This window comes from Buceros rhinoceros, unplaced genomic scaffold, assembly GCF_000710305.1.
Source record: "Buceros rhinoceros silvestris isolate BGI_N320 unplaced genomic scaffold, ASM71030v1 scaffold17057, whole genome shotgun sequence".
Lineage (NCBI taxonomy): Eukaryota > Metazoa > Chordata > Aves > Bucerotiformes > Bucerotidae > Buceros > Buceros rhinoceros.
The window spans coordinates 38,193-51,828 of record NW_010424163.1 but is presented as its reverse complement, the minus strand read 5'-3'; the positions used below and the strand labels follow the sequence as shown (position 1 = coordinate 51,828).

At 38.1% G+C, this 13,636-nt stretch overlaps 1 protein-coding gene across 1 annotated transcript in view; it reads left to right on the top strand.

The window, feature by feature from the left end:
* DNAJC24 (DnaJ (Hsp40) homolog, subfamily C, member 24) overlaps positions 1 to 13,636 on the top strand; it is a 33,968-nt gene that overhangs the window by 12,535 nt on the left and 7,797 nt on the right. Inside the window, exon 2 of the mRNA XM_010140695.1 lies at positions 11,425 to 11,563. Within this exon, the coding sequence (XP_010138997.1) occupies positions 11,425 to 11,563 (139 nt within the window). The remainder of the gene's footprint in view (positions 1 to 11,424; positions 11,564 to 13,636) is intronic.

The following is a 13,636-nucleotide window of genomic DNA, read 5'->3' as shown; positions in this document are numbered from 1 at the left end:
CAACACGCCCCCCCCCCCCCCCCCCCCCCCCCCTTGTCCAAATACTTCAATACTGAATTTTATAGTTAGTTAACAGGGGATAGCTTACAAAAGCGTCAACAAGTGTGGAACGTGGTCTGGTGAATGTACTCGCTTCTCTGTGAGGAAGTGCACGTCTTACGTTCCCGATAGCTTTGCAGATGAAATGAGTCCCGTGTTTAGCCCACTGAATGTACATCTTGCCTGTTACAGTCTTCGTGTACAAGAAAGGAAATGATCACATCAATTAAATTTAGAAAGCCCGTAGGGGAGGAAATGGGAAGCAGATATTTAAAAACAATAATAAACTTTTTTATTTGCTTTGGTCTCCTTTTTTCACCATGCTAGTGCAGGGCAGAGAAAATAATGAAATGTTTTGATGTAACCTTCTGGTAAGCATTAGGTGGCAGCAGCGTGTTGTATTTGGCAGCTGCTTTGTCGTTTGGTTTTTTTATCTTCTGCAGTCTTTAGTGTAATAAATGGAGAAAACATGTACTTACAGTTTTTGTAAAATGCTAATTTATGGTTGTTCTGACTGTAAGGGCAGCTGCTGTTTGTACTCCTGTATACATTGGAGGGATTAGCATACTGTAGCTTTACACAATATTCATGACTGACTTTCTGGTACACAGTATCTAACAGTGATAATATTAACTGCAAATATTTTGATGAAAAATATCCTGTGGCTAAGTGAGTTTAGTTTTGCAGCCTTTACTTTTTCATAAGCTGTTACCATTTTGAAATTTAATGCAGCCTGTTACACAAAGTATGGTTTTTTGCTTGTGCTTGGTCTCATTTCTGAGATAAGAAACAAACTTAAGCTCAAGAGAATGTCAGTGGGAACATAATTAACCTTTCAGCATAGTGGTGTTATTGTCACTCCAGATCTTGAACAAGTACGGTTACCTTGTGACCCTTCTGGAGGTTGTTTTTCCCCTTCATCATCATTGTTTCTCACAGGTGAAGGATCTCGGAGTATGGAACTGATGTTGCATGGTACTAATTGGGCAGGATGATCAATTAATAGAAGAGCAGGAAAGTGTTGACAGAACATGCTATCTAATTAGTACCTGATGAACCACGTAGCCTACAGAGCCCAGAGAGTAAAGTTGCTTCAGGGTGGCTCCTGTACAAGACCTTTATATGCAAAATAGGCCTGTAGAAAAGGTAAAAAAGATTATTTCGCGTAGTCCCAGGGAAGGAAATCTTCATTGTTAAAAAAACCTTCACTTTCCCCTGTAAACTTGGGGAAGGCTGGAGATATTTAGTCCTTCTTAGAAGCACGTACCAAAGCATCAAGCCTGTGTTTTGTACAAGTTTGCTCTTAATCATGTATGCTTTTGTTTGTTTAGGTCATCTTTTATATAAGTGATCTAGAAATTATGTTAATAGATGAAATAAGCTTTTTAAAAAAATAGAACTATGTAATTTTTCTTCCTGCATTTTGGACTAGTAAGGAAGAAATACTAGGGCAGTAAGCTTTCCTGATGGCTTGTGTGATAAAGTGGCAAGCAAAACTATTCTGAGTTAAGAGCAGGCAGCACCACAATGCTTTAAGGTTCCACCCTAATGGGTTTTCTATTACATATTACTTTGTAATATTTTTTCAATTGAAAATTAAGTAATTTTGAATAGAAAAGCACATCTAGTGCTGCCAGAATTACTTAGTTACTGGTGAATAGGTTTTTTTCATTCATTTGTATAAATATATTTGTAGTTAATTCATACTGTTCATTCAGATACTCTCTCTCCTCCCATGATAGGAGAAAAGTTTAATGCATTTCATGCATTTTCTCCTGCAGTTTAAGCTTCTTTGTTTTACTTAAACTACCTCCTGGTTTAGAACACTAAAGCACTCATTTGTAAAATACACAAGTGGGTTTTTTCTTCCTGCCCTAACTTAGTGAGTTCAGCTGGTGAAGTTGGCAAAGAGCATCTTTCTGTGACCTCTCAGTGAGTGCCACAGGGTGGGGGCCAAACGTATATTTGTCCCATTTTTTCTTGACCAGCACAGGTGGCTAAAATGTGCTTTTCTTAAATTTAGTTATCAAAAAAAATTCAGATTCCAGTTTAATAATTTTATAGTTTAGTCTGTGTTCTGATTTAAATCCATCACAGGATGGATAGTGCGAGAAAAGGAGTTCAGCCCTGAAGCATAACAGCTAGTCTGAGTAGTTCCTGTGTGCCATGCCCATAACCAGAGTAAAACCATCGTTTGGAGTCAGTGTGCTCGACTGCTCACACACAGCTGTCAGATACGTGGTGTAGGTAATAGCAAATGTGTGTGCTGATTCTGTTATGTGCTGATAGGGATTTGTGGCTTAAAGTATGCAGTGTGACAATGTATGTAAAATTAGCAAAAGTGTTAACTTTAAATGTAATTACATAGCTCCTGGAGTGTTGTAATTGCATTATATGGTTCCTTTTTTCTGCGGTGTCCAGCCAAGAGGCTGTTCAGCTTTGTATTTTGGTGCTCTGTCAGCTGATTTGGAACCTTCAACGCATGCTGCATAATTTGATTAAAAATATTGCAGCAAGCCATATAATGACATAGTATAGCACTGGAAATGTGCCTTTCGGCTGGGGTGTGGGGTGCTGAGGCGAGCCTGCTCTCCTGTGCCCTGTCCAGGTTGGCTGTAAACCTAAGTTTAATATCTCAGGTAGTTCTAAACATAAATTTATCCATCCCTAAGACCAATGTAGCAAAGTGCCTAGTTCTGTGATAAAGATCATGAGATCTGGGGCCTTGACCAGCCACACTTTTAAGTTGTCTGAGAACAGATTTCAGGAGGGGTCCCTGTTGTCAAAACCTGAAGTCAGTATGAACCCTGAAATGCTGGCAAGGCTTCTCCACTGGCTGTCATGTTCAGTCTGCAGTGAGAGACTTTCTGGTAAGCACTGCTGGATCAAAGCAACAAAACTCTATTTCTAAATGTAATTTTAAAAAGGAGGGATGCGCTAAGCTTAATTGTCCAAACTCGATTCTGAAGCTGTGAGAATATGAAGACTGAACACTGGCTTTTTGTAGAGAGGAAAAAAAAATGAGTACAAATACAGAGCATGTTGTCAGCCTACCCTGCTATTTTGATAATTGAAATGATTTAGAAGAGTTGTTGATTTCTTAGATGTTTACAGACGTGGCTTAATCGTTGTGGTCACGTGACAGATTAAAGAATCTTGTTTTAAAAATTGTGATTTCTTTCTAAGAAAAATGTGTCCATGTGGTCTGTGAATAGCTAGAGAAATGGGTGCAATTATATTACCCAATCCAGCCCTTGTTTAGCAGTTAATTTCTCTGGATTTCTATGAGCATTTGGTCAGATCTACACAGATTTGGTTGTTGGTTTAAATCTAGCCAAGGCTGGTGGTGTCTTAATTGCTACCACAGAGCAACCATTTGGCCGGTGCGAGATGAGGGTTGTCAAGGTACCTTCTGCAAGGCAGACATTCATCCACTGGGAATGTATCAAGAAAGTTTTCATTAATTGGTCCCTTTGTTGGCATTTGTGGCAAAGCAGCCAAAAACTGAGTATGAACAGACACTCTGTGTCAGGGGGTGAGATTTATTGGCAAGTCTCAGTAAAAACTGGTATTTACTTCATACATTGTAAGCAGGGGCGCAAAGGACTTTCCTCCTGAAAACAGCCTGGTGTTAAATTTACTCAGATTTCTTTTTCCTTAAAGAAGGCAGGGAAATGTAACAGGAATTCAGGCTATAATTGGAAATTAATGGCAAACAGCTGGTTGATATTTTTCTTCTTAATGTTGACTGTCTTGTGGGTTCTTTTTAATATGATGTGAAGAGTTACGATGAGCTCTGTACTCCAGACAGATTTGTGTGGACCTGTGAATACTTTTGTCAGATGAGAACACTTGATGGTTTTTGTCCTGGCTTCATTAGCTTAACCTGTAGTTAATAAAAATTACTACTGATAATGTATAAATGTTGCATAAAGCATGAGGAGTGTTTTAAAATGTAGTTTCTGGGTTTTATGTTGCCGTTAACTCCTGCCTGTTTTGTTAAAGGGATGCATGTCATTATATTGCAAGGGTAGTGATTTGTGCGTTTTGTGTTAGTGTAACACACAGCTGTTTGTTGCTAAACTTTGTGTAGATTGTTTGTGTTAAGCCGTCTGTTCTGCTTGCTTATGCCTGTGTTGTCTTTAAAAGAATTTTAACTTATTTTAATGTGGAATAAATAAAATAATACTTTAGAGTTATTAACCAAATAAACTGTGATATATTGATAGTGAGAGAACTCTGATTCTGAAATTGCATATCTTGTCTCTTATGTGTTGAGCTTTTGATACAAGAATTAAATAGATTCATCCTCCCAAATACTAAAAATACGATTTTTTTAAGTGCTTCATATTAATCTGTGCAATTCCAGTTAGAAGTCAAAAGTCTCATTCTGCTGGATTCCCAGCCATGAGTGGCAGTTTCACTGGAAGATAACAGCTTGGGTTTGTTTCTTCACCCAACTGCTTCCAGTGTTTCCCCTCTGTCTTTTTCTCCTCTGAACAGCGTAGTATCCAACTCCAGTGCCGACCTGCTGTCGCTCATCTAACTCTTTTGTCAGCAGAAATGGGTGTCACTGACGAGTACTGCTGTTATCTCGAACCATCCCATGCTTATCCATGGTGACTTTCACTTGTGCACTGTTGATCCAACGGACCCTTTGCGTACCCTTTTTGTGACTTTCACCTTTTCTGTCTGCAATTCTAATTCGGTTTTGTCATTCATAAAAAAAACCCCAGTAACTTCACCAGATATGGAGCAGTGCTATCTTTGTAACGTTTGGGTTCAATTTCTCATCACTGACTGAGTGTCTCTTACCTAAAAATACAGGTCTTTCTCCAAATTCCTGAAGGTATTGTAGTGTAGGTCATGAACACTGTGGCTTCCTGGTACTTCTACTGTGTCAAAAAAAAATATTCTATTTAGCTGAAAATCTTATTTCTAGCTGCATTATATGAAAGAAATACTGCCAGGCTGTAAAACTATCATAGCTCCTGCTGCATGCCTGCCACGGAGAAGGGGAGGATGCGAAGAGATACTAAGTTAATTTCAGATGTTAATGTTCTATCATGGACTCTTATTAACAGCTTAGTCACAAGATGTAGATCCTACAAAAGCCCAAGTACTTGAATGCGTGTAAGTAATCTCCCATCACAGTCTTACTACTAGATTTACTCAAACTTTGGGCCTATCTCCAGCTTTAAATATACCCGTTACTCGCATATAGGCACATGTGCCCTATTGAAATAAAACAGGGATTCAGGACTTGTCTACACTTGTCAGTTTAATCTAGTAAGGTGATTCCATGAGAATGCAGATAATTTGAGAGTTAAAAATCTTTACATCTGATAGGTTAGAAATTCATTATGCTGTAACTGTTGCTAGTACTGACTGCTTAGTGGTTACTTTATAACTTGTAAGTCCAGAATTGTCTTTTTAACAACTCTAATGGTTTTATCGTTATTCTGGGTCTGTCTTTACTTTAAATTTTAGAACCTTAATAATGGTTTCCCTTAAAAAACCAAAAATCTATAAGGTGTAGAATAAAAATAAGTGTCTGGAAATATTTCTCAATGATTCTTGTCTTGGGAGAGAAGGTCAAGATTTAATGCAGCCACATCTGGTTTGTCCTTTTTACGTTACTTTTTATTTGCTGCTGAAGGTTTCGCCAAATGTTTGGCAGCTTTGCATGAAATACTGGAAAGAAGGGAAAACAAAGCTATAGAAAGTGGAGAGTACTCTTTATTTCAACCCTGGAAAAAATTCAGAGCTGATCTACTTCATTTTCCTCAGTCATAAAGAACAGAAAGTTTATATTTTGAACAGGTGTACTTAAAAGCTGCCTAACTTTACAGGAGAGAATTTCTTTACAGTTGTCTCTGAAATACTTGGTGAAAGCACTTTAACTTAAAAATTTGGAAATAGTGGTTTTCGTAGAAATTAAAGCCTTCTGTTTCGAGGTATGAAATTGGGGATGTGATGCATCTTTGGTGTTTTAAGAGAATATCCCCTTATACACAAGGCAAAGTATCGATGGTAGTGCATTAAGTAATAAATGAGAAGGAATAGTACTTTTTTAATCTTTTCTAAATAATCAGCCTTTCCCATTTGTCATGTGGAAAAGTAATTCAGAGTAGAAGTTTGACTACATTAAGCAGTTTAGTTACTGTGTATTCCACAGTTTAGCAAGAGATTACAAGTGCAGTGTAAGAGCTCTGTCTGTACGCTTCACACCTCCCAGTAAGTTGTTAAGTTGATTCTCACTGGGTGCTCTGAATTTCTTTTGAAAAATAAATTCATGAGCACCAATAAGAAATGTACACAAGGTTGATTTTAATCAAACTCAGATTAGCAAGCAGAAAACCTCCAGTTGAATCAATCAACCCTGTTAGATTTCTTGCATAAAGTTAAGCAACTCGTACAAGTGTTGGGTGTATGGTCTCATGTGGGTGTCATCTCTGTGCACTTGATATGCTCAACCAGCTATTGCAGTTTCTCGTCTTGTGGTGTGATTTCTTAAGACCCGTGGGCACGGTCATTGAGATGTAATACCATTACAGTTACTGACCCAATGGTCTTTAGTAACATTCCGGGATTAATTTTGCAATTCTTAAAGGGCAGAAGGGACCAAACTTGATGGAGTATAAAGTAGGCAGAAGAATGTAGTAACTGAGTCCGTACTGTGATCCAAATTCTTATACAAACCCTCTGCATGGTACACAGAGGGTATGTATAAAAACCATCTGTGTGGTACACTGTTAAAATAAAAATATCATGATATAAATAATATATATGATGGAGCTCAAGTATTTTTCTGAGAGCCTACACTTTTACTTGGTGAACGTATCATTAACACCTTTTTTTGTGGGACAGAAAAAGTTTGCTCGCTTGCTTGTTCTTTATTCTGTAGTAGGTATCAAAGGCAGTAGATCAGCATAATGAAATACAAGTCATTTACCTAAACTAAGGTGTTCCGTGAGATTTCTAAATTTTTGGATACTTACATAACTATGAACTGAACCTGTATCTGTTTCAGAGTATGTTTGCCTGGTGATACGCTGTTCCCCACTGCTAAAAGCACAGTCTGATATATATAAAAGACAAGACAGTTCAATACAGTTGTTTTAGGAAGGTATAATAATGGTACTATAATTGAAAAGGATATGAGGTCAAGTTTGTGTTAGTCTACTTTTCTGTTTCCCTGCAGCACTAAATTTCACCAAGATTCCAACAGATGAAGTTTCAAATGTGGGGATTTTTTTCAATTGAGTTTTGGACTTCAACATTCATGCTTATATAATTTTTTCTATTGATTGCAAAAATTAAACCAAACAAAACCCCTAAAAATTATTAAAAATTAACCCTTATACCAAGAGCCAGAGTGCTTGAGAAGTGCTATAATAATGTGACATTTAAGATAAACATCAGGCGAGTGAGCAGCATTCCATGTACGTTTAAGATATTTTTATACTCAACAGAAGAACTAATATTTCCTTTATCAATCAATGTGGTTTTTAGCATTCACAGCAGCTACAAAGCATCATACACTGTAAAGTGATACAAATTCCTGACTTTAGTAATGGAAAGCAGTTAGTGAAGTACTTCTAGCAAAGGTTTAAAAAGATTAGGTGATACATCTCTAACTTTCTTCCTTTTTTCCTCCCTCTGTCAGACACAGGAAAATATCCTTTACTGTTTTTATAAAGCCCTATTAAGTAGTAACATGTTAGTAGATATTATTAGTGTTCAAAAATCAAGATGAGGGCTCAGCAAAAAGCTTTTTTTTATAGAAGTATCGCTTCTTAAAAACATTACAGATGTGCAGCCTGAAAGATTTAAATATATGGTCAGTGTGGTAATACAGCTGAGAATAGTGCTCAGGTGGCAGGTATGAATGACACAAAGATAAAGTGCACAGATTTTGAGAAGTGATAATGCTCTAACATTGAGGAAGAACTTGTAACTGGATGCGGAGAGGGCGACATGAACCATAGATCAGTTTGCGTAGAAGGAGATAGGTCGAGTAGAAAACAGGTTTGTCAGTTTTCAATATGGAGCTTGTATGTGGTTGCAGCTGAGATTAACTCAGAAATGAGGTTGAATAGGGGAAAGAGGAGGAGATCAGAAATGTACATATATTTCACCTCCTTCAAAACAAAACCCAGTGAGGCAGCTCCTCTGAAGAGTATGATGGAGAGGGAGGAGAATCAGAAGCAAGGACACGGTAACCAAGAATGAGGGAAGATACCAAAAAAGAGTATGGTTGACTAAGTTCTGAAGTATTGATGGAGGACATCAGAGTAGTCTCTCTAAACTGCAGCTGTCAGTAGGTCGGGCAAAACTTCAGTAAGGTGTCCTCTGTGGTTGGTTGTCTGAGCTCGCTGAACAGGGTCTAAAAGAGCTAGAGGGGACACCTTGTTGATTCAGAGATGAAAGAGAAGGGTATGGGCGGTTGAAGCAAGAGTGGGTTTTTGCTAAAGACAGGCACTCTTGGATTTTGATCAGCAAGCTGTAGAGCAGGAAAAGGGAGTGAATGAGAACGGGTACATAACGAATTCCAGTGAAATGGAGTCATTGGGGAAAAACATTATTAGCATGAAAGAGCAGAGATTTGAGGATTTCTCTTAGTGTGGATGTAGACTATTAAATGCCTTGGATGGTAATAGAGGAACAAACCCAACAAAGGAAGGAGGAAATAATTTCAGAAAGCAGACACCAAAATGGAGATATATAGATCTATTGGAATTACTGGAACCCCGACAGTGTAGTTATTAGCTACATGACATTCTAGTCTTTTCAATGTGCAACAAATACTAAATTTTCCAAATCTACAGAAAGAAGTTAAAAGCTAAATGATAAATCTGAAGAATAATGACTTTCCTGCATTATTCAATAAATTAACAGAATAGCCTCTTCTGCACTGATGATTATTTTTCCAAAGTACATTTGAGACATTTGTGGCTCGCTGTTTTTCACTGACTACTTCCAGTATAGTCCAAAATGATTTTTCATTCAGGCGAAGTTTTGGTGTAGCAAAGGAAAAAGTGTAACTGATTTTGTGGGGCTGCTTTCTCAACATGCTTGTCAGGAGAGAAGCAAGTATTCTTAGTGCTGGTTTGGGCAGCTGGTCTGTGACGGTTTCATGTATCCGTAAGAAATTATCTGAGAAGGTGTGGTCTTGTGGCTCACCCAAACACGTAACAATATGAGCAATAGATTTGTGGCAGTGCTATTCACATCCAGTTAAATGTCAGTGGTGCTAAGTCTGGTATAATATTTCTTGGACAGGCATTTACATCTTTTTTTTTTGAGTGTAAGCTTGCAGGAGAATGCTTACAGTGTCATCCAAGTGGGGTGAGATACACAGCAGTCACATAACTCTCTCTTTTTAGGTGTTATAATGAACGTTGCAGCATTTGGGGTGGGTAGAAATTTTAAATATAGCATCTGAAATATTTTAAAATAATGAAGTATCTTTTTAGATAAAATATTGCTTTGAGGAGTAACTGCGGATGCGTGCCTCAAAAATCATTGTTAAAATAACTAACAGTGCTATAAGGAAACTGTGTAAGTCTTTAATGCAATGTGACTATATTGCCTTGTGTGCTTTTTTAGCATTGATTTTTTTTTTTTTTTAATAACCTTAAACAAATGGGGTATACAATCCACCACCAGTGTTTAAAATGCTATTAAAATGGAAGTAACAACTGGAAAAGCTAAAATTTCAGGAAAATGGTTTTGGAGACAAATACATTTAAATAGATTTTACAGTACAACATGATGCATGTTGACAGCACACTGAATTTAGTGCTTACCAAATAAAGGAATAATTACTCATTAGCTATTTTGAGTACAATGGCCAAAAATTTTTAATTTCTTTGCGCCTTAGAATGTTGTCATCTTCTGCTGGGAGGCAGAAAAGGGATCTGTAAGAGAGAACTTTGCAGATGGCAACTGTGCTTCAGTCACGTTTTCAGCCAGCTGCAAGCTAGTCCTCAGTCTTGAACGCAGAGATGACTTCAAGTGTGCTTCCTCATGACGGAACAAATACACACCTGTGTCCAGACTTCATACTTGAGGTTGCAGCTACATACACAGATTTCGCTCTTTTCTCCTGTTGCACAGGGTGTCTGTCCAGTAATGCCCATCAGTACAAATGACAGATAACACCAGTGAGCAAAGAGATGCCAGCAGAGGTGGTCCTCCTAAGTTCTGGATTTTATAAAACACATGTGATATTAAAATCCTCTTCTTTCCTTTCCAAAATTAATTATAAACTAAACCAAAGGGTTCAGTTAATCAGAAATCTGCTCAAACACTTGCAGAATGGGTGCTCAGAGTCTTAATCTGCTGTACATTTCTGTGCCCCAGCCAAGGCTAGTATAAATGGCAGAAGTTAACGCTCCAGAATAAGGTAAATCTTGGTTTATAACACTGTAAATGGCTGATAGGTCTGATTATATTGTAACCATCTCATCTTAAATGCTGTTTCCTGTTTGTCCATCACCTGAGTAATTTAAAACTATTTTTAAAAAGAGATTATTGAAGATGAGTTAAAGCTTACAGGAAGATGGAGCTTTGAAGGTTCCTCTTCAGTAGACGTTTGAACCAGAAAGAGATGGAATTCTCTGTTCATGAACCCATAGTACAAATGATAAAGTGCTACCATTTTAATTATTATTGCTTATTTAATGGATTTATTGCAGCTATGTCTGTGAAAAACCATTTCTTGACTAAAATGACACAATTTTGTAGCCAGTGATCCATGACTTTAAATATTTGGAAGGGCTATTGGTTCACTGAACTGGAAGAAATTAAAGACACTGAGGAATATTATCAAAAGTAGAATTACATTTATTATAAATCATGTTTGATCATGTATGTTCTATTTACTATTTAATAATAAAAACTAGGTACATGTAATACAGCACCAGTCTATCTGTAGTAGCCTTAACTAAACCCTGGTGGTATCGTTGAAATCAGCGGTGTGTACTGCTGGGAGAGCTGCTAGCACCTACAGCACCTCCTCTTTTCCCGTGCCATGGTCCTCTGCGTGTACCTATTTCTGTTGGTGGTAGTCATTCTCTCTAGGTAAATTGTCCATAAGACCAGTGATTCCATCAGCAAATTATCCAGAAAATGCCGTCAATGCGTGTGGTGACATTTGTGCCACTGGTGGTTTTGTTGCCATTTCAGTGGTCTAATTAAATTGGCAGTTTTCTCTTGTGCCCCGCATCGTTGTCTCCCTTCCTTTGGCACCTCAGCTCAGACCTTCTCCTTTTCTCTGTCCTTTTAACTGAATATCAAATGCATTATTGATTGCTCCGCTCCCACCCTCCTCCCTTCCACTCCTCTCAATTTTTTTACCTTTCTTTTTTTGATTGGCAGTATCATCCAGACAAACAGAAGGCAGATGTGCCAGCAGGAGAAGTGGAGGAGCGCGTGCAGAGGTTCATCGAAATTGATCAAGCGTGGAAAATTCTAGGGAACGAAGAGACAAAAAAAGAGTATGACCTGCAGCAGCGTGGTAGGTTCCTGCCAAGGAGTGCTGCAGTGGCAGCAGCTCTTTCAATAAGCAGGGTCTGGGAGTGGTAGTTAGATGTATTTCAGAATGCTGTTTATTGCTGAACCAAATGTTTCTTTCACTCTTGTCCTACTTTCAAATGGGGATCCATTATTTATAGCTTTTGCTACACATACATTAGCTAGTAAAAATATTGAATTACTTCCAAGAAAACATTAGGTGGCATTATTCCTAATAATTTGAATGAATTTTATACTAATCAGAGGCATTAGCCCTTTTCATTTTATTAAGGCAGCTTCATTAAGCATTCTTTATCTTAAGTCTTATATCACATTTTGTTGCAATGTCTTACGTATAGGTATTAATCCATGTATACCTGGTGCTCAGTGTGTGTGGGTTTATAAGCCCTTCAGAATCATTAAGGCGTTGGTTTTGGTTGTTTCTGTGTTATGTTAGCTTTCATAATTCTTCTGTAGTCTAAACTAGTCGTTTTGAAGCAGGTTTATAAATAATATTCCAGTATAACACATTAACTAGGCAGCTCCAGCATGCATTTCTTTTTATACCTCTCAGAAAATTGCTTCTTAAAACAGTGACAGGCTGTTGTGAGAAAGAAAGGGGGGAAATGTAGGTCAGGTCTGTCACACATGGGCTACCATTACATGAAGTGATAGGCTGTCTTTCTGCTCTGGCCTCAGGATAGGAGTCCCTCAGCCTTCCATTAGAACCTTCAATAAATGTATATCCACCCTACATGTTAATGGGGGGAGTCAATAATAGTGTATTGCCTGTGGGGAAAACACTCAGTCGCACTCCGCAGTAACACGCTCTGGTCCGGCATTGACGTGTAGCCACCACCACTTCTGAATGTGTCTGATAAAAGCCCGCTGTCTCTGCAGCTTGTTATTGAATTCTCTTCCATTGTACATTGGCACACCATCAGACCTTTCTCTCTTGTGCTGATTTTTACCTCCCCTGCCGCTGTGGATACCAGAACTTTGAGAGACAAAGGCTTAGTCATTCTGGCAGATATGCATCACTGCAGGATAAAAAGAGTAATATATAATTGTATACACCCAGTATGAATTCTCTAGTTAAATAATCTCGTATTTCAGGCTCTGTGTGGGTTGTGGAAAAGAGGGTAGAGGGGTGAAAACAGAATTGTTGAATAAACATTTTAAACAAATGGAAAAACTGGATCTTATGCTAATTTGTTATGTAAACAGTATTAAAATCTAACGTGAATAATTTTTTTATCTCCAACTTATTTTTTAAATTCCTGAATGTGATGCCGTAACAGGAATTTCTGTGACCCAGTGCTCTTATCCTGTCATGCTCTTAGCCTTGTCTTTGTCACAAATCCTATATGCATAGGAAGAAAGAAATACTAGAGGTTAAGTTACAAGTCTTTTATGTATCTAGTGAGTTTTACCAAAAGCTTAAATACAGATTATGAAGTTCCATTTTGCTTGGGTCAAGTTTACCTACTGAAGTCAAGAGCTACATCAAGATTTACCAAGTTACTTCTTTCCCATGGAATTTGAAGACGTTGCTATAAAATCGCTTTGACAAAACTTACTCTACAGTATTTTAAAGGTTATCTGTATTTCCTGAGATTCTTTTGCATCCAGGTGAGTTCTCTGAAAAGCCATCTCAAGATTCTGTAAAAAAAGGACTTAGTAAATAAAGAAAACCGTGCATTCATTGCCCCAGGTACTGGGTCATGGTATGGTAAAGGGGTAGATCTATTTTGATGCAGAGGACCCAGTGCTTCGGACTAAGCCACATGTAACATATATGTGCAGGGCTGCTGCATTCTTTGCTGCCAGGGAACACGCTGCAAAATGATGGTGAAACAGATTTTAGTTCTTTGAATGCCTGTCAAGCTGCTTCTGAAGTGGTGATTCTAGACAAATTCATAGACACTGTTGTAGAAGCTCACAAACAAAGGAATGGAGACAGCAGCTACGGGGAACAGTGATGAGAGAGAGAATACAGCGAGTTAGCAGCACCGCAAAGGCTCGGAAGCAGGATCTGACGGATGCCAGCATGTGTGTGCGGCTGCCAGGCAGCCGG